Source organism: Psammomys obesus, unplaced genomic scaffold, assembly GCF_907164565.1.
Source record: "Psammomys obesus unplaced genomic scaffold, mPsaObe1.curated_primary_1811, whole genome shotgun sequence".
Classification (NCBI taxonomy): domain Eukaryota; kingdom Metazoa; phylum Chordata; class Mammalia; order Rodentia; family Muridae; genus Psammomys; species Psammomys obesus.
Genome location: NW_026585644.1, coordinates 37151795 through 37170414, shown reverse-complemented (window position 1 = coordinate 37170414; position 18620 = coordinate 37151795). Strand labels below are relative to the sequence as shown.

At 45.7% G+C, this 18620-nt stretch overlaps 1 protein-coding gene across 1 annotated transcript in view; it reads left to right on the top strand.

The window, feature by feature from the left end:
* Capn13 (calpain 13) overlaps positions 1–18620 on the top strand; it is a 70848-nt gene that overhangs the window by 34125 nt on the left and 18103 nt on the right. The window contains exons 8-14 of the mRNA XM_055627404.1: positions 2823–2897; positions 4812–4957; positions 7677–7816; positions 12307–12318; positions 14369–14571; positions 15322–15358; positions 15742–15798. Of these exons, the coding sequence (XP_055483379.1) occupies positions 2823–2897; positions 4812–4957; positions 7677–7816; positions 12307–12318; positions 14369–14571; positions 15322–15358; positions 15742–15798 (670 nt within the window). The remainder of the gene's footprint in view (positions 1–2822; positions 2898–4811; positions 4958–7676; positions 7817–12306; positions 12319–14368; positions 14572–15321; positions 15359–15741; positions 15799–18620) is intronic.

The window sequence follows — 18620 nt, the reverse complement described above, 5'->3', positions numbered from 1 at the left end:
AAGAAGAAGAAGAAGAAGAAGAAGAAGAAGAAGAAGAAGAAGAAGAAATGAAGAAAGGGAGAGAGAGAAGAGAAAAAAATAGAAACATCAGGACATGTCTATAGGATAAGCCTGGCTGGAACATCTATGGTACTCGATGTAGAATGGGAAGGAAAATGAATCTGGGAAAGCACTTGTGTACTAATGCAGCCTGTACGATGCCCTCATTCCTGTCCCTTTGCTTCTTTTCTCTTGCCTCCATTCTTAAAGTTATATTTGTCTTCTTTCTTCCATCTTGGGGATTAGACATAAGGCTCTCACATGCCAGGCAAGTTCTTCATTATATTCTCAGCCCTCATTATTATCTGGTTGAGATAGAGTCTTGTTTTCTTGCTCAAGCCTCACTCTGGCCTTGAACTTATCCTCCTTTCATCTCAACCCATGGAGTACTTAAGATCACACCCCTGTGCACCAGAACTGGATTATCCTTTAGTTTTTCCAAAATAAATGAGTAACCTCTGGCTGTCCCCATTTCTCTAGGCCCAGCACCCCAAACTGCTGAATGTGAGCCCAAAGGATATTTTGATTGGCTGATAAAAGCAAGACAAGTCAGGCCATTGACAACAGGCTCCCTAGGGTGAGGAGAGGCAATAAGCTCAAAATGCTTAATATGTCCCTTGTGTCTTCCACGACCAGTGAAGGCCACAAGGGACATCAGAGTTCAGAATAGAAAAAGGTTCTATCAGTAGACATGCTCAGGAAAAAGTGTGACAGATGGCAACGAACATGAGGTGTCCTTGTAGCAAGGGCATAGGGTGTGCTTTAGGAGAGACACTCGGTAGGGGCCCTCTCCCTAGCCAGGAAACTGCTGGGGTGCAGCCAAGGAAGAAAGGACGGCAAGAATGGTCCCGAAGCTTGGACTGATGCCCTGTAGGAATGAGCATGAATGGAGCCTCTAACTGGCGGAGTGTGCTCACAGAGCAGCAGCCGCCCCGTAGGGTCATGTCCCTTGGCTGAGTGCCGAGGGTCAGCCTTCTCTCACCAGAGCCAGGCTGGAAGGAAGCGGTGGAGACCGCATAATCACTGTCTCCATGCAGGTAGTCGATTTCTTCCCCACTCCTTAGGAATGGAGACGGATGGCGAGAGCCGGATGGTCTAATCTCAGCCATAATTGAAATTTCAGTCGCACACACTTAAAGGCAAACTTGCATGAATCAATAGCGTATTGATTTACACTACATTTATTTTCCCTTACACACTGCAGAAAATGTAATTATCGCTTAATTATAAAATTGCCATTTTACAATAACACATCTGACTGCCTCGGCCAGGAGCCGGAAGCCTGCTGGGGTGGTCTCTGCCTTTCTGTCTCCTGACACGGAGGTGACCCATGCTCTGGATGCAGGTTCCTCTATGGGAAAGATCTCATTAAACCTTTGTGCCTCTGGGGCTTATAGCCTGTGGTGCTTCTCTCTACTTTGAAGCACACGCTGAAGGAAGAACAGCTGTTCCCTGTTGCCTAGAAGCATCTCTTTTCCATCATATCCCAGAACTCGCTTCTGGAACACATCATCTCTATAGTTTACTTAACTAAGCAAAAGAGAGAGAAGTCATTGCAAGGACTGTGTGCTGAGGTGTCTGTTAGAGACCTGTGATAGTATCACAGAAAGCCAGGCCACTGCTCTCTGGGCTCCTGGAGTCGAAAAGGAGAGAGACATAAACAGCAATGGAGCAATAGCTACAGAAAACACTAGGTCTATGGGAGCCCAAAGGCAGAGCCAGGTCTCAGTATGAAGCGGGTGGGCTTTAGCCATGTGTCTCAGACCGAGTACCCTTTAGGTCAAAAGCTGAGAGAGTGGTAGCAGCTCAGCGTGGAGAGGTGCGTTCCTACTGGAGGAGCAGCCTGGTGAAAGCAAAGAGGTGTTTGTGTTGGGGGCAGGGGATGACCCTGAGTAAGAAAATGAAGATATTCATGATTGCTGGAATAGGAAGTTGAAAGGTGGGGGTGGGGCAGAGCAACCCAATTAAACCTGGAGAGGTTCTCCGAAGCTGAGGTGTTCTTTAAGGACTTTGAACTTCACCCTAGGTGTAACTGGATGCCACCAAAATGCTTTAAGCGGGGAAGTGACATCTGCTTTGGAGTGTTCATCTTGGTGGCAGGATGGAGGATGGGGAGGAAAGTGGACAGAGCTATGTTCAGGGAGACCACATGCCCTGGAGGGAGGAAAGGGGAGGCTGAACTAGGCTAACAGAAGGAGTAGTGGGACCAGGATATCTGTGAGGAGGCCCTAGGAGGTAGAGAAAGTAAATGAATAATACTTGGCAACTGTCAAGAGATAGAAAGCCAAAAGCTCTTGTGTTCAAACTTGGTAATAGGAGAAAGTAGAAGATGAAGATGGTTGAAGATAACAGGTAGTTTTTATTACTGTACATTAATTATAGGAATTATCGCATCCTTGTACATGTATAAGATGTATTTTGATCATTCTCCTTCTTTATTACCTTGCACATCCTCCCTCCCCTTTCCCACTGTTAATTTATTGGATCAGCCTAGACACCTATCAACAGATATGCTGGTGAACAAAATGTGATATATACACATAATGGAGTTTTATTCATCCATAAAGAAGAGCAAAATCATGATCTGAGCAGGAAAAAAAAATGGCAGAACTGGAGAATACCATATTGAGTAGAAAAAGCCAGATCCTGAAGAATAGCTGTTGGGTGTTTTCTCATACATAACACCTAGATTGTAACAAAAGTGGGCAGGTGGTTTGAGGTCACTGTGGGCCTCTTAGAATAATGTGGGGGATCTCATTCTTGGTCTCTCTCTCCATACGAAGGTCCCAAGAGTGGGAGGAAAGCCATGATCCACGGAAAAGCCAACTGTATGAGAACAAGGATGATGGCGAGTTTTGGTATTTTTCCTATTTTTTTATTATTCACTTCATATCCCTTCCACAGACCCTCCCTCCTCTCTTCCCGGTCCCACCCTCTTTTTCCTTTCCCCCTCCCCTTCTCCCCAGAAAAGGGGAGCTCCTCCCACCAACCCACCCTGGGCACACCAAGTTGAATCAAGACTAAGTGCATTCTCTTCCACTGAAGCTGGACAAGGCAGCCCAGCTAGGGGAAGGTGATTCAAAAGCAGGCAACAAAATCCAGGTTAGAGACAGCCTCTGCTAGGAGACCCTCATGAAGACCAAGCTTCCCATCAGCTACATATGTGTAGGGGACCTAGGTCATGTCAATGCATGCCCTTCTTTAAGGATGTTTGAAGTTTTATTTCCCACACTTTCCATTGCAAATGCTTCCCTTAAACTCTCATGAGGATGGAAACTAGTGTTACAAAGACCCACTTAGAGGGAATCTGGTTCTTCACCAAGACAAAAAAGCTTTGAATGGCAGGGGTTATGTCCCTTCTCCTTGGTGTAAAGGTTATCTTGGAGATGAGACACGGGGCTCTCCTCGACATTTTGATGGTAAGGGTACTTTCTCAGAGGCTTGAGAAAGTGGAGGCATGATTTTTAACCCCTGTCTTCCATAATGTGTGAACCCAAAAGCTCCAATTTGCTTTGGCAAGATTCCCCAAAAGAGTAACTGGAAGAGAATCTACCAGCCTGGCCCTGGGTGGGATATCACTGTCCTCAGCTAGGAGCTATTCAAGACCCTGTGTCTTGAAAAACACATGCCTTATGTGCACATCTTAGAAAAGATGCACATTCCTTGCAGGGTCTTCTGGTTTAGTTAGTGACTATTTTAGTGAGATCTAGCCTGTGTGTATGAAAAATAAAAGAAACAGCAAGACATATCTGTAGAATAAGTGTGGCTGAGCCTGTTTCTCAGATGCACCCTGAAAAATAGAAAAAAAGGAAATGAACTTGAGAAAGTGGCCATGACAGCACACACAAGACCTGCACAGATTCAAACCACATGAATTCCCAGCACTGAGGAGAGGTGGACACAAAGTTCCAGCCTTAACTAGGAAGTCTTTTACAATTATTACATGCTAAGAAAAGAAATATTTTTTTTTTCTCCAATGGAGTGTCACTGGGAATACTAGTCATATGCCAGTGCAGGTCCCATGCCTAGTAGACCAACATAAGACAAACTCCAGTTGGGGCACATGCTTCTTGTTGATTTCTTTGTTTTTTTAGTTGTCTGTTTTGATTTTCACCTTTTGTTTTGTTCATGTTTGGTATAAGAAAGAGAAAGGACAGGATATTATGTGGGTAAGGAAGTAGGGCAGGGAGTTGGAGGAGGAATAAGAACATAGTCAAATATACTGTATGAAAACAAATTTAAATAATTAAAAAAGAAGAAATTTAGTGGGGGTGAAAGAGTGAAAGAAAGCCTGGGTCTAAGTTACTAAGAATCAGAGTGACAAGTGTCAATTGGAAGGGCAAATCTTCCCCAATATCTCTATGTTAACCCTAGCACAAGGACAGATTTTCATTGCAGCATCCATGTGTTTTCTTAATGACATCAGCAATGAATTTGCAAAGATCAAAGGCAAGACTGATGACAGTGTGACAGACCAAGAGCAGAGAAAACCTGACCTTTGTCCCACTGGCCCTAAAATGACTCAGTTGGATTAATGGTTTTGGGAAGTGGTTTTGTCAGGTGACAGACAATACCAAGATTTTGTCTCTACCACTGTCCTCTCAAGCATGGATGAAGAGTGTCAGGGCAGAAAGGAATGGCACTGAGTGTAACAGAGACAGACTCTGGTCTTTGGGCACTTCCTCTGGCTGGAGAGGCACAGTGACATGGTAGGAAGCTGTTTATGGACATGCATCCAGAAGTGACTTGGACAGTGTGTCTGTTTCCCACAGGATGTCATGTCAAGATTTCCAAGAGAACTTCTCCAGCCTGTTCATATGTAACCAGATCCCGATCACCCTGGATCACGGAGTCACACCCAATGAAAGATGGCGCCAAATGATGTTTAAGAACCAAGTGATCTCAAGAAACACAGCAGGTGGTTGTTCTGCTCGACCAGCAACTATCAGTTCTGCCCTAACTCTAACTCTTCTCTGACTCTTGTGTCTGGTTGGACAATGAGCCTGATGAAGGAAGCGAAGGAGGTAGCTTCAAGGACAGCTACCACTTCTCTAAGCACAAGCAGGAAGGCTTCAGGGGAGGGGTCGTGGGAGGGTAACCACTGTTCCAGCATCCTACAGGTCCTGCTCCTCAGCTCCACCCATGTCCAGGGTGGAAGGCTGGCTCTCTGCTATCCAGAAAATACCCAAGACAGGAGGAAAGGCTGTGGGAAAAGCACAGGAAAGGAAGTCAACACCTCTTTAAACCATCATCATTCCCACACCCGAGCTTTGTGGCTGGGGCTATCGCTGTTCACTGTCCCTAGCTGCCCCAGCTGTAAACGGTACAAATAGTAATCCCGGCTTACCCCCCTGAACCTGCAGAGCACTTCCCAGACACAGGGTGAATAGTCCTGCCCTGATCACGAGGTAGCAGTGGTAGGCACCTCCATCACTGTCTAGCCTGTTCCCTCTCTGTGACGCTGGTGCCTGAAACTGCTTCCGGTGAGACAGAGAACTCCTGAGCTTGCGCATCCCCCATAAAATGACTGTAAACGTGTCTGTGTGAGAGAATGTATGTTTACAGCTGCCTGTCCAGGAAGATTTCCTTGAGTGACCCCAGACCTTAAGGCGTGCTTCTTTTTTATCTCCACATTCTTGTGATCACTGTACTTATCAGAGAGCCTTGTCACCAAGAAGGCCAAGGGCAGAGTATATGGAACTGCTGAGTCATTCTTACTTATTCATCTCCCCAAGAAGTGCCTGCCTTACTACACCGAAAAAAACCCTTTCCTCGAAGATAATATATACCAGTGAACTAACCAGACTCACACAGCAAGGCCATTTATAGGAATACCTTATTACAAGGAAGAGAAGGAAGGAAATAATCAATTGAGTACCTGCTGTATTCTGCTAAGTACATTTTAATCATCATCTGATTTGGTACTCATAGAAAGGCCATGACCATGATTGTCTTCTACGTCTCCTTATTCACCTTTCGGAGCTCATCAGCTGTGACCCATGCCTTCTGAAGAACATGCGCTCATCTGTATCCTGACTTTCCTGAGCGGCTTCATGTACTGGAGTCTTAATAGTTTCCATGCGAGCTCTCTTGCTCTGGCTTGTAAATGTGCTCGGGTACACGAGCACTATAGATGAGCATCACACTAACTATTTCTTGCTATCTTCACTGGTGTGTGGTGGTGGATGCCATCTAAGGCTCTAATGGTTGCTATGAAAGGCGGTACAATAAGTTCATGCATGATTGGAGAGTCATCATGCAGTAAAGACAGGTAGATTCCTAGGATTCACTCCTGCTGGCAAGTCCTAGACCAGTGACAGTCCCTGTCTCACAAAACAAAAACAGTGGGCAGAACATGAGGAATGAAACTTGAGGTTGGCGTCTGGCCTTCACAAACGTGTGCACACACACCTGAATACACACACACACACACACACACACACACACACACACACAAATAAGGCTGCATTTATAGTGTAAGAGACACTTTTGCTCAAGTAGGGATAATACTCGCCTCTTTGTTTTTCTTTTGTATATATACATATTTTTTTATTAATTACACTTTATTCATTTTGTATCCCCCCCATAAGCCCTTCCCTCCTCCCCTCCAGGTCCCCCCTCCCCCCCTTTCTGCATGCATGCCCCTCCCCAAGTCCACTGATAGGGAAGGTCCTCCTCTGCTTCTTTCTGATCTTAGTCTATCAGTTCTCATCAGAAGTGGCTGCATTGTCAGGGTTCTAGGTTATCTCCACGGAGAGTCCTTGGTTGGAGTATGAGTCTCTGGGAAGTTCCCTGTGTTCAAATTTTCTTGTTCTGTTGCTCTCCTTGTGGAGTTCCTGTCCTCTCCAGCTCTTACTATTTCCCACTTCTTACATAAAATTCCATTCACTCTGCCCGTCAGTTGGCCATCAGGCTCAGCATCTGCTTTGACAGTCTGCACGGCAGAGGCTTTCAGAGGCCCTCTGTGGCAGGTTCCAAGGTTGTTTCCTGTTTTCTTCTGGCTTTCAGAGGCCCTCTGTAGCAGGTTCCTAGGTTGTTTCCTGTTTTCTTTTTCTTCTGATGTCCATCCTCTTTGCCTTTCAGGATGGGGATTGAGCATTTTTAGTTAGGGTCCTCTCTTTTGCGTAGTTTGTTTAGATGTACAGATTTTAGTGGGTTTATTCTATGTTGTATGTTTATATGAGTGAGTATATACCGTGTGTATCTTTTTGCTTCTGGGACAACTCACTCAGGATGATCCTTTCCAGGTCCCACCATTTACCTGCAAATTTCATGATTTCCTTATTTTTCATTGCTGAGTAATACTCCATTGTATAGATGTACCACAGTTTCTGCATCCATTCTTCAGTTGAGGGGCATCTGGGCTGTTTCCAGCTTCTGGTTATTACAAATAAAGCTGCTACAAACATGGTTGAGCAAATGTCCTTTTTGTGTACTTGAGCCTTTTTTGGACATTTGCCTCTCTGTTTTTAAGAGGAAGAGACTGAGGCTTAGAATATAAAGAACTCACTTCACAATCACTGGCTGTGGTGGGCCCCAACCTAGCTTTCCAAACAGTTTTAACCCAACCCCATAAAGTACTGTGCTGGAGCTCTAGGGGTATTTCTGAATCCCAGTAATGGTTCTTTCTCTTCCAGGACACAGGAGGGATGCTCAGTACCTCTTTGGTGTTCAGGAGCCCACAGATGGTAGCAATGTTGTTGTGGCCTTCACAATCATGCCACAAAGCCTGAAGACAGAAGACGAAATATTTCCATTACATTTCCAGGTGTTCAAGGTAAACAATGTGCTCTAGGTCTTATTCTTCCTAGATACTGTATATACTTTAGGCTAGGTAGAGACACTGGCCAAGCGGCAAGATCCAGTGATAAAAGCCCAAAGGCATTCTTGTGTCCAGCTCTAAAGTTTTAGGCAAAATTTAAACTAAATTTAAACTAAAGAATTGTCTAATTCTCCTTGACTATTTAAAAAAAAATTATTGTTTTTTCAGTTTGGGTTTTGGTTTTGGTTTTTCGAGACAGGGTTTATCTGTGTAGTCTTGGCTGTCCTGGACTCACCTTGTAAACCAGGCTGGCCTCAAACTCACAGCAATCCACCTGCCTCTGCTTCCCTGAGTGCTGGCATTGAAGGTGTGCACCACCACAGCCAGCTAAATTTTTAGTGTTAATTATGTATATATGTATATGTGGGTATATGTGTGTGTGTTCAGGTGTCCATGGAGTCTAGAAGAGGGCTGATCCATCTGGAGCTGGAGTTTCAGGCAGTTGTGAGCTGCACTGTGCAGCAACTGGGAACAGAACTCTGCAAGAGCAGCTTTGGTTCTCAACCCTGAGCCATCCCTCCAGTCTCTTAACCATGTTTTAAATGGCATACGCCCTTTGCCTGTACTACTTGTGTGATATGGCTTTTCCAGATGTGCCCCAGAATCTAATGCTTGTACCTCAAAAAGCACTCAAGTCTAAGATCAGCTTATACAATTATGCAAATTTTGGGGCTATCGCCAGATCCCCAGAAACAGATTTTTACATGCAGAGTCTAACGGTCTGTATTTTAACAAGTTCCTCAAAGTCTGCCTACTTACATCATTTTTTAATATCATTGGTTAAAATTTGAAGAGCTTAACACACACACACATACTTAAATCCAATGGGTGAATTATTTTTCCTCTTTTTTATTTTTTTATTTTTTATTTTTTTAAAATTAATTACACTTTATTCACTTTATATCCCCCTCATAAGCCCCTCCCTCCTCCTTCTTCACGCATGCCCCTCCCTAAGTCCACTGATAGGGGAGGTCCTCCTCTCCTTCCTTCTGATCTTAGTCTATCAGATCTCATCAGGAGTAGCTGCATTGTCATCTTCTGTGGCCTGGTAAGGGTGCTCAGGTCTTCCCAGAGACTCATACTCCAACCACGTGCCATGCATGGAGATAACCTAGAACCCCTGCATAGCTGTAGCCCATGGCAGTTTAGTGTCCAAGTGGGTTCCATAGTAATGGGAAGAGGGACTGCCTCTGACATAATCTGATTGTTCTTTTTCCTCTTATGTCTACTATCTATACTCGAGACCAAAGCCCAGATACAGTTCAGTAGTTGACATGTCATTGGGTTACTCATCCAAAACCAGGTTTTACCTTTAGCCCAGACTCCTCTCCTCTACTACACTCCCAACCAGCTCCCTCACTCCCCCAAATGCCAGCATATATACGCACCATGAGACAATTAACTAAGGAACTTGTTTCTTTAAAACCGCAATTTAAAAGGGAAAAGTTACACAGATAAATCTAATGGCTCTTCTGTCTCTTTTCCCGAAATAAATCAAAGCATCCCGAAGGTAGAGTGGGTGACTCCCAAATCATCCATCCCATAGCCTCATTGCACAAAATAAGACCAGGAATCCCTGTGATATAAGTAGTCCCCTCTTCCCACATTAGAGTTGGAAAGGCTAGTTCACAGGGGTGTGAAATGGATGTCCCCCAAGCCTGCAGTCAGACACACCTGTCACGGAGCTCAGAAGTCTGCTGACACACTAGGCTAGACATGGGCTTAGCATCCCTGAACAACCTCAGTTGCTCAGTGACAAAGCAACTTTCAAAGACAAGGCTCTTAGCTCATTTATGGCCAAGCTTCCTGCCTCCTCTGCTCATGAGGAACTGTCCTGCTCACAAACGTGGCTCTTGCTAGTGAGAAGGCTCCATGGACGTGGTGCTGCAGAGTCACAAAACTATGTCATTCAGTGTCTCACAACTGTGGGTGTCCCTACCTTTACGGAAACTAAATCCAAAAGAAAAAGAATCATCTTCCCAGCAGCTGAGGTGGTGGGTAGAGTTTGATCACAGCACCCGTAGGCCCAGGCCCAGGGTTTTCAGCAGGGCTTACATACTTGCCTGTCTCATGGTACCCAGAGCAACAAGAGAAACAAGGACCCTTGCTCTGGAAGGAGAAACTGGTGGGTTCTACTTTCTTAATATAGTTCAAAACCCTTACGTATTCCTACTACATCTTTTACTTAATTCTTCAAGAGTCAAAGCTCCTACAGAAGAGACTGTTGGGATTCAACACAATACTTTTAAGTTGTCTCAGGCCTGCCAGGCCCATCAAAGAACATCTTCAAAGGACGCAATAATAGACAGTTGTCATTTGAATCTCTCTCCATCGCCTTCCTCCAATTTGGTGGGAGGAACATGCAGGCAGCCACTGCAGTAGCTAAGGAAACCAAATATCCCATCTCCTGCCCTGAGATGCACAAGGGGAAGGCTTGTAACCTGGGTGTTTCTGCTTATTTTCCCTTTTACCTCCATTCCAACCACCTTACCACACACACATACCTGGTCATGCCCATACTCGACTATTAGTAAACAAAAAAGGTAGGAATAAGCAGGCATTATTTACAGAAAATCTTTGGGCCCGGAAGTAGTCATGTAGGGTAGTCTGTAGTCATGCCTAGCTGTGGCGCCATCTTGATCAGCTACCTTCTACCTTTTGAGCTTCATTATCTAGACGACCCCACCTATAGCCAATGAACAAACATGCTTATGGTTCAGGAGCTATAGTGAAGTTGTAGTCAACTCTATTTTTAATATTTCTCGAAGCTCCCCTCTCTCCTTTGCACAGAGGCGCATTATTTCTCAGCTGCCACTTACCAAAGTGGCACTCAGACTGGATGCTTCCTCAGGCTTCCTGAGATCTCATTGGTCCTTCCAGGATCCTGATGGAATTAAATGCCAACGACCAGTCTAGATCTCATCATAAGATGCTTGAGGGACAGGAAAGATTGCTCAGTGGTTAAGAGTGCTTGCTTCCTCTTGCAGAGGACCTAGGTTGGGCTGCTAGTACTACCATATAGTAGCTCACAACGGTCTATAACTCTAGTTCCAGGGTTTTCAGCACCTTCTCCCTTCATGGGCACTAGACATGCATTTGGTGCATACCTATATATGTTGGCAAACAGTCATATACATAACAATTTTTTTAAAAAATTGAGACAGGGTTTTTCTTGGCTGTCCTGGACTCACTTTGTAGACCAGGCTGGCCTCAAACCCACAGAGATCCACCTGCTTCTGCCTCCCTGAATGCTGGGATTACAGGCATGTGACACCAAGTCTGGCTGTAAATACGTTTTTTAATCTTTAAAAAATAAAAAAGATGCTTCAGTTCTTTTTGTATTCCAGGCAGAAACAAACAATGAGCTCACCCAGCATGCAGGCTTCTGGAAGTCCCTAGGGCTGGGTGATTATTGTAATGCTGATGTAGCTGAAATGGAGCTCCAATCTTAGTGTGAGCTTGTGACTCCCCAGCCACTGCGGGCACATTGTTCTGTGTTACATCAACCTGCTACCACTGGTGTGTGAACAGGCAGGAAAAAGCCAGGGCAGAGGAAAGGGACAAGAGTACACGCTATTCCGTCCTCATTTCCCAAAGGTCCTCCCACAGGCCAGGGTTCGACACCTCGCTCCCAACGTCCATGGCTAAAATGTCTGGTAACACCCATCAACTGGTCCATCTGCATCTTTAAGATCCCCCCCCCACAGTAGGAAGGGACTTGAACCCAGGATAACTGGGAAGGACTGTGCTTGCTGGGAAGCTGGCTTCACTGCAAAGAAAGCATCACAGCTCACCCTATTCCCCACTCTATTTCTTGCCTGTCTGGCTTCCATTTCCAGAAGGACCCTGAACATTGTAGAGGGATGTAGAGATGAAACTGTGTTCTTGGGGCTTCCCTGCACCAGACAGAAAAAAATGGAATATAGCTGTCCCCCATTCATGTGTGCACATACATTCCCTACAAGGGGAGGGAGTATCCATCAAAGAAATTCCTATCATGCTTACAGTTGTCTAAGGATATCAAAGAAGTTGTCTTCTCATTGGTGCTCTCCATGTATCTGTACTTGACTTTGGGAAATCTGCCCTTGACTGAGACTGTGTCTTATCTCTGGTCCTAACAGTGTCTTCTCCATCCCCCCTATATTACTATCATAGCTATGAACAATAACCACATCTTGCTCTGACATAAAGGGAGCATTACTTTCACCCAGATATTTTCTTCCTTCAGTTTCCTTCCTTCTGCGGCTCCCTACAGCAGCATAGGTTTCCATTTCTACAACTCTGCACAATAAATGAAGAATCTGTCCCCACTCCCAACACACAACCTTGTACACCAGGCAGGCTGAAAACACAAGAAATAGCATGGGCCCTGAGCTAGGAGGGGAGACTCAGTTGTCTTTCTGTTGCGTCTGGCTTCCTGAAGCTCCTTTTTCTCTCTTCCACAGGTAGACTCCCAGGTATGGCTCACTGCTGTCCTCATTGACTTCCCACACCTCTGATGCTGTCCCTTGGTAAACTGTTATACCTCTTCCAACTGTTGTACCTATCCACATGTCCTAAGTCTACAAATTCACTCTCACTGCATCTTCAATCAGCAGTCAGCTTAACATCTCCAAACAGGTGAACAAACTAGGATATGATTTGTCATCTTGGTATGTGGTTGGACCCTGTAAGGATTCTCTCTTTATAGCTTCAAAGCATTCCCTGTACCTCTTCTCATCAGCAAATAGGTATCTTCTTTATCCAATAATCTGACTTGGTCAAATATTGAAACAAGGTCTGAAGACTATAAGGAAGGGTGGAAAGGGACAATTGGGTTCAGAGGGCCTGACCTCAGAGGTACAGACTTTGTCATGACTGTGAACTCTTCAGTAACCTTTCTCTGCTGCTAAGAGGAAGGTACAACGTATAGTTGAGGAACAGGATGTGGCCATGGCAAGCAGATGGTAACAGTGCCCCACCCCAAGGCTATCAAGGCCCCAAGAAGTAGTGTTTAGAGTAGCAACTCTCAGAACAGGGTAACTCAGAAATCCAGGCATAAAGTTGGCAGCAAAGATGTCTATGCTTCAGTCATGGCCCAGCCACAAAGCAGGGGCTTAGAATGTGCCATTCAAGAACGCCTAGTTATATAGAAGGGCTCTGAGGAAAGGTCACAAATGAATGAAATGGATCAGAGTTCCAGTTCCCTGAGCTGAAGAACATAACATGGTAGGGATTTGAGCCAGAAAAGGGCACAAGCCCCATCACTAGAATAACAGAGCCAGCTGCGAAGCTGCCTGGCCCTGAATCTACATGAAGCAGGCTCCTCTGGGCACTGGCCTAAGGTCCCCTTTCATCCCCGAGTCCCACTGTTAGCCACCACTGAGCATGTCCTCTCTAAACAGGACTGCAACAAAATACGATGAGGGTGGAGAGAGGCAGATAAGTGAGGCCATCCTAACCTTCCTTGTAGGAGGAAGGCCACTCACATGCTCCTGTACACGCATTTATACCCAGTGCCAGAGGGCACAGCTGCTCTTTTGGAAAAGAACTGGCCCCAGCATTCATTACTTCTGTCAAAGGGAGCTAAGCAAGCAGGACCCCCAACCCCACAAGCGCTGCTGTGTAGCAACAGCAAAACTGCTCTGGAGGTTCCATCTGCCCTCTGCTGTGCACCTAGGACAGTGGCCTATCCTCTGCCTGGCCCTGTCACTACCCCCCCCCGACAGAAAACTCCCTATTTCCCTTATTCTTCCCCCAAGGCAGAGCCTATCAATAACCATTTCATGCTGTGTAACCATTCTAAATGGAATCAGCATGCTCAAACATAGTAGGAAAATTTGTTTAGTAAGGGGTTTTTATTATATAATATGTATGTGACATCTGGTAATAGGAATTGCATTATATTTATTGTTTTATCTGCAAGAAATTTTGAAATAAAAGGAAAATGATTGAGACCCATTATTTTCCAATGAGAAGGACTCCCGGGGCTCTTGCTAGAGATGAAAGAGAGGGAGAGAAGAAAACGCAGCCCTGCAGTCCTATGGCAGCCCAGAGCATGTGATTAAGGGTTTAGAGGAAACATCACCGTGGGGATCCCAGAAGAAATTCAATGCTGGGACAGTACCGCTAGTCCCATGTCTTGTTTGCACATAAATAAGAAAGAAAATCAGAACTCCAGATGCTGGTAGATTAGAGAGACAAAAACTACCTGTCAAATTTGTGCTCATCTGCTGTAGTGTCCAACCTTTTGACATTGTAACATGATTTTGTCATCTACAAATGCGTTGGGCCACATCCATAGCTATCCTGGGACTCTTGTGGCCCAGAGACAACAGGCGGGACGCACCTGGTAGATAAGATACTGTTGCTCAGCGGGTGGGGGTTCATTGTGAATCTGAGTCAGCACTACCTCTCCTTTTCCAGTGTAATGGTGTTCCAGTGGGCAGAGACGGGCCTAGAAGGCTGTTTACTAGCCAGGTTTCATGTGTAGAAAGGGCTTTCTCACAATAACTGTGTTTCTTCTAGTTCCAGAAGTTCCAGGAAAGACTGCCGCCTGCATTTTTCTCCCCATTTAGAAATGCTGCCCAGGGTATGGAATATGTATCCAAGTGTAACTTCACCAAGTCCTTCCACCTGAGCCCCGGGACTTACGTAGTGGTTCCTTTCACAAACCAAAGAGAACTTGAGTTCCTGCTCCGCATATTCCTCAAAATGCCAGACAAGGACAGGTATAAAAGCACAGGGGTCCTGAGTGTTTTATTCCACTTCAGTGTTTGTATATGAACAGTGCTCTGTGCATTATATACAGCATGTGGTGTGCCAGGGACACAGTATGAGTCTTGCCTTGAGATAGTCACAGTAGGGAAAGAGAAAGTCCACAGACCAATAGCTCAACAGCAATGTAAACCATGTGAATGAGCAGAATGGAGAGACTGATTCTGGCCATAGGGATTGGGAAAGGCTTCTCAGAGAAAACAGCACACGGTAAATGGAAGTTAGTAATTTCAAGGAGAAAATCATACATGTGGGAAGAAAGAGCCTGGGAAGAAGAAGGGACATAACCAAGCCTGAGGCTTGTTAGGCATATGTACAGGAAGATCATACCATGTATTATGTTCACTTGTCTGAAACATGCCGAGAATGCAGGGTAGACCAAGAAGACAGAATGACCTGAAAAGCAGACCCTGATTCATGAGAGTCTTAAGTGTTGTCATGGGTCAAGGTCCTGTCTCTCTGAGCCTGAGGCAGGGGTTACTATAGTCATGAAGGTCTTTACAGTGAACGTGTCAAGGAGCATGAGTCAAAGGTCATCTGCCTTTGAAGATGAAGAAGACCAGACTATGTCCACCCCAAATGAACATGTATGATCATTGTGTGTCTACTGCCAGAGATGTTAGGTATCATCAGGTGCCCTTCACAGGTACTCCCGGAAATATAGTGCAGGTCATTTTTGTCACACTGTTCCCCTGGTTTTTTAGGAATCCAGGCAACAGTTTCAACCTCAGAGCCCTCAAGGTAGGTGTGCAGCTCTTATTTTCTGTCTTTGTTAGCTACATCACATCCCCGATGTGCTTTTCCTTCCTGCTCTTGCTATTGACCACGGAGAACAGAGACAGTATGATAGGCTACTGATGGCTCTAAGAGGGTGGGCAGAGGAGAAGGCCAGCCCTCCAAGACCAGACTGGATCCAAGTATCTTCCTTCTAACAAATTTTAATTTCCAAATCCCCTTAAAGTTTGATTTCCTTCACCCCACCCCCGCAACTACCAGGTGAAGTTGCTGTCTTAGATTCAGGTAGGCCACTTGTGTCCTTCAGTCAGTCCAAGGGTTACAAAGCTGTACCGAATGAGTGGCCTCTTTCCTGGAAATTTAACATAACTGTTTTCCCTTTGATCCAGGGAAGTCTTTCTGAAAACGGATCCCAAAAAAGCATTTTCTACAGATATATGGATCAGGTACGCTGTCCAACACCCATGGGCCCATCAGGAGAGGGAGAAAATTCAGGGATAAGACCTCTCCAGTTGCTTATCAGAATGCACAGAGCGAAAAGAAATTGGTCATAGTAGCCTCTTTCTATCCCTGGACCATCCCCAAATGTTCTGGTTGCCAAGTTCTGGAGACAAGTGATGTCCCAATGTGGGAGGAATCCCACTGGAACATAGAGCTTAGGAAGGAAGAGGATAATTATGGGCTGTGTGTAAGAGATATATTGTGGCTTAAGCCTTTAGACAAGCAGTTGGCAGAAATCTTTCTTTCTCTGGCTCAGCCACACACACCCGAACCCCATACCTGGCATTGTTCCTCCTAGAGCTGGCCAGCCTCGGAAAGCCCCAACAGCGCTCTTCCTGCCAAGGCACCTATGAGCACACGGGGCTTTCCTAATGGTTTAATAAACTGTTATAAAGAACTCCTTGACTCCTCAGGATAAAAGAGCTGCCAATGGTTCTGTGGGATGGGCCTTTTACCATTAATAACCGTGTCGGTGTGGGAAGCAGAAAGTGATATAGATAAGCAGAGACTGAAGAAGGAAGGATGCCAGGTAGCCTCTGCCTCTGTACTCAGAGGGCTAATAGCATGGTGATGTCTCAGACACAGGTTGGACTTATACACATAAAGGAGAGGTGTGGGGATGAATGAAGAGTGTGGCTGAAGTGAGGGGTGAGTGTTGAAAAGAGCAGCCTTGCAGCACTCGCTCAGGATTCAGGCCAGCTCTCACTAAAACAAAGCTGACCCAGAAGACCATTGTCCCCTGCCTGTGAGTTCCCAAAGGCAGAGACAACTTCATATGCATTCCTTGTCCCCAAATGCTGATCACTGTCCTTGGCCCAGAGGAGGTACTCAATCATTTCTGTCAGGATGAATTAAGACAGATTAGCTCCCCTGGAGCAGATGTCCAAGCTTGGGTTAGCTGCTCTGAGGTGGCCATCAGGACCTGATTAGGATGCCTGAGAGCAAGCTTCTTCAGGGCAGGTGGTACATTTTCACATAGGTCCGAGCACCTGTACTTCTAAAATAAAAATTTGATTCGTCATATGATAGGATGGTACAGACTCCTTAATCAGGACTTTTTCAAGCCACAGCCAAATGTCTGGCTCCCCCTAGAGTGACTGTTAGCTGATATTGGACTTTAGTCAGAATTAGAATCAGACGTAGATACAGTGCCGTGCTTAGGTCACCCTTCGGCAGGCATCCCAGAGCAAGGCACCCCTGGCACCCCCGACAGCATCCTGTGCAACTTGCAAGCCATGCTCAGAGGTTGTGGCCTCCTAAGAAACTGCGAAGCAAGGCGTTTCTCACGTGCTCACTGCATCCTCCTTCCTGGTCTCTCCCATCGCTTTTAACCAGCTTTATTAATACAGTCATTTATCAGCACCCATTGCTGCCAGTTGTTTTTACCAGCCATGGCTGTGGGGATGGCATAACCAGACCTGCCAGTCAGAAAGGACTCATGCATTTGGGTTTCAGGATTAGACAGAGCGAATCTAAGCACCATCCTTTATGAATACAACTGAGAAGCATTTTCCAAACACCTAGGGCTTTCCACCACGTACCTACACCTCACTAAGCTTTGGAAATATGTCAGCCCCAGCCTTTGAGTGTCTCCCAGTTCCCACAAGCAGTTCTCCGGGAACTTGTCTGAGCAACCATCATTGCTATGGCTGCCATCAGTTCCATAAATGTTTCTGAGGATGACGGGGTATGGAGTCCAGGTCCACCTGTGCCCTGGGTGGGTAATATGGAGAAGGAAACAGACGTGGTCTGTGCTCTGTTCAGTTGGCTAGTGGGCAAGTCCATGAAGGTGAGTCCCTCCTTAGCATATAAACCTCTATAAGGAGTCAAGATTCTTTGGAAGAAAAACTCGGTGGATGGTTGGCACCTAAAGCCAACTTCTCTGATATTCCCAAACTATGAGAGGTTAGAAGAGTGTCCTGAAGACCAGCATCAGGCAAGAGCAGCTTAAGAGTCTATGCTTCTCACTGTGGGGGCTTACAAGAACAGGAAACAGGGCTGCTCTTGCTTTGAGGGCAAGATGGCACTGCCAATGTTAGAAGGACAAAGAGAGAGTGGGGGGACTGTGAGGGCTATTATCTGTGAGGGGATCTTCTTAGAAGACCCCTGGGAGGGAGTCAAGGACTGCCACTCTACAAGTCCACCCACTGAGAAACCTTGCTCCAGTGCCAGATCCCTGAAGTACAGTAGCCATACTTCTCTGTGAAACTGTCATCAGAGACACTGCCCACCAGGCTGCCCAATGCCTGTCTGCAGGGAAGGGCTAGTGCCATGACTTTACCCAGAGTGAAGGCCTAGGAAACATCCTCTTTACCTATGACCATTGCTTTCTGCTTTTAAGTTAAGGGAACCCATGACCCCTTCCTTTTTGCCTCAGTACCGGGAAGACTAAGTAATGTGATTCATGACAGCAGCTTCTAGTAGCCTAGATTTTGAGTATATTTAGCTCTTGTTATCTCACACATGCATAAACAAAGTCATCACGTATCTCATAGTCTTTCTGGAAGTGCAGAATACATCTAAAGGGCTGCACTGGTCATCCTATGATGGTCCTCCTGAGGTTGTCCCCCAATGCCAGCTATAGTGATAAGGGGAGGAAGAAACATGTGTTCCGTCCAATAATAAGTGAAGGGGAGCAGTATAAGGGAGCCCACACCAGGAATCCCATGTCAGGACCAACCATTGAGATGGATGTTCAAGAACGAAGTTATCAACGTGGCCAGAGCCCAGGGCAGGCCCAGGACAGAGAACAGGTAGACATGCTATA